Source organism: Aethalodelphis obliquidens, unplaced genomic scaffold (genome assembly GCF_003676395.1).
Source record: "Aethalodelphis obliquidens isolate GAN/ISIS:26980383/991018 unplaced genomic scaffold, ASM367639v1 scaffold38, whole genome shotgun sequence".
Lineage (NCBI taxonomy): Eukaryota > Metazoa > Chordata > Mammalia > Artiodactyla > Delphinidae > Aethalodelphis > Aethalodelphis obliquidens.
Genome location: NW_020837982.1, coordinates 9921632 through 9922981, shown reverse-complemented (window position 1 = coordinate 9922981; position 1350 = coordinate 9921632). Strand labels below are relative to the sequence as shown.

Genomic DNA, 1350 nt, shown 5'->3' with positions numbered 1-1350 from the left:
AGCCCCGAGCACCCCAGAGCCCACAGCCCCGAGCACCCCAGAGCCCACAAGCAAGACCTCAGAACCCACCGTATCCTTAACCTCCACTGAACCCACTTCACTTCCCACTATCTTAGAATCCACCACAGCCACCATCTCTGAATTTGTCAATCTCCTGAAGGCCCAGGGGGTGGCTCAGTGGAATGTGGAGAGTTCCAGAAACGACCCTTTTCTCAACTCTGACTTTTGCTGCCTCTTCCTGGGCTTCTATATCTTGGGTCTCCTCTGGCTCCTGTTTGCCTCTGTGGTCCTCATCCTGCTGCTGTTCTGGGTCCAGCACGTGAAACCACAGGCCCTGGCCACAGTCACACACACCTCGCATCTAGAGCTGCAGAGGGGAAGGCAAGTGACAGTGGCCCGGGCCTGGCTGCTTTTCCTCCAAGGCTCGCTCCCCACTTTCCGCTCTAGCCTCTTCCTGTGGGTGCGGCCTAATGGCCGTGTGGGGCCTCTGCTGGCAGGACGGCGGCCCTCAGCCCTGAGCATGGGTCGTGGTCAGGACCTGCTGGGGACAGTGGCTGTTAGGTACTCTGGCCACAGCCTCTGAGGGGGGGGGTGGTTTGGGGACCTCGAGAGAGACTCTGATGGGCTTTCCTATTGGGATCTAGCTGGGGGCGGGTGGGTACAGAGTAGAGGGTCGGGGGAGGGCTTCGTTACTGCTTCTTTGTCAGGAGCCTCCTCTGCACACCCCGGGCACACAATCCCAGACCCAGCATATCTGGAGAGGTAGTGAGATGGAGAAGTTGGGTGGGTCACAGAACAAAGAGAGCTCCTAATGCTGCATGGATGGCGGGGTTCCCAGACCACTACACTAGGTTATTACCATCACTTTGGGGAAGTTTTAGGAAAAAGCAAACAACAAACAGAATATAGCACAGTTCTCACATGTATCCGTGTATTGAAGGAAACTTGGGAAGAGATGTCACGATGTGAGCCCTGATTGTCTCTGGGTGGTATAAATACGGGTGGTTTTATTTTCTATTTCTCTGCTTAGCATTTTCTGGTTTTCCACCATCATATATTATTTGTATCATAAAAATAATTTAAAAATAGAATGTTCGTTCTTTTGGAGAGGGAAACGAGGCTGGGGCACCGTCACCAGCATTCCCAAGGCCCCAGCTGCCCCACCCTAGTTGCACTGCTCACCCCCAAAAGCTCTAGTCTTGGCCTGCACTTCCCCTGCCTGGGCCGCCTTTTCCCTCCTCCAAGGGTAACCACCCACCAGGCCAACCACAAGCAAGTTCCAGCTCAAGATCCAGAAGTTTCCTGGGAGCTCAGTGGTACTACTGAGGCTATCTGCCTGCAACCTGCAGT

General features: G+C 54.4%; 1 protein-coding gene across 1 annotated transcript in view; it reads left to right on the top strand.

Annotated features, from left to right (window-relative positions):
- GP1BA (glycoprotein Ib platelet subunit alpha) overlaps positions 1-1041 on the top strand; it is a 3250-nt gene extending 2209 nt beyond the window's left edge. The window contains exon 2 of the mRNA XM_027130197.1: positions 1-1041. This exon is cut by the window's left edge and continues 1190 nt beyond it. Coding sequence (XP_026985998.1) covers positions 1-583 — 583 coding nt within the window. The 3' untranslated portion in view covers positions 584-1041.
- Positions 1042-1350: the final 309 nt, after the last annotated feature.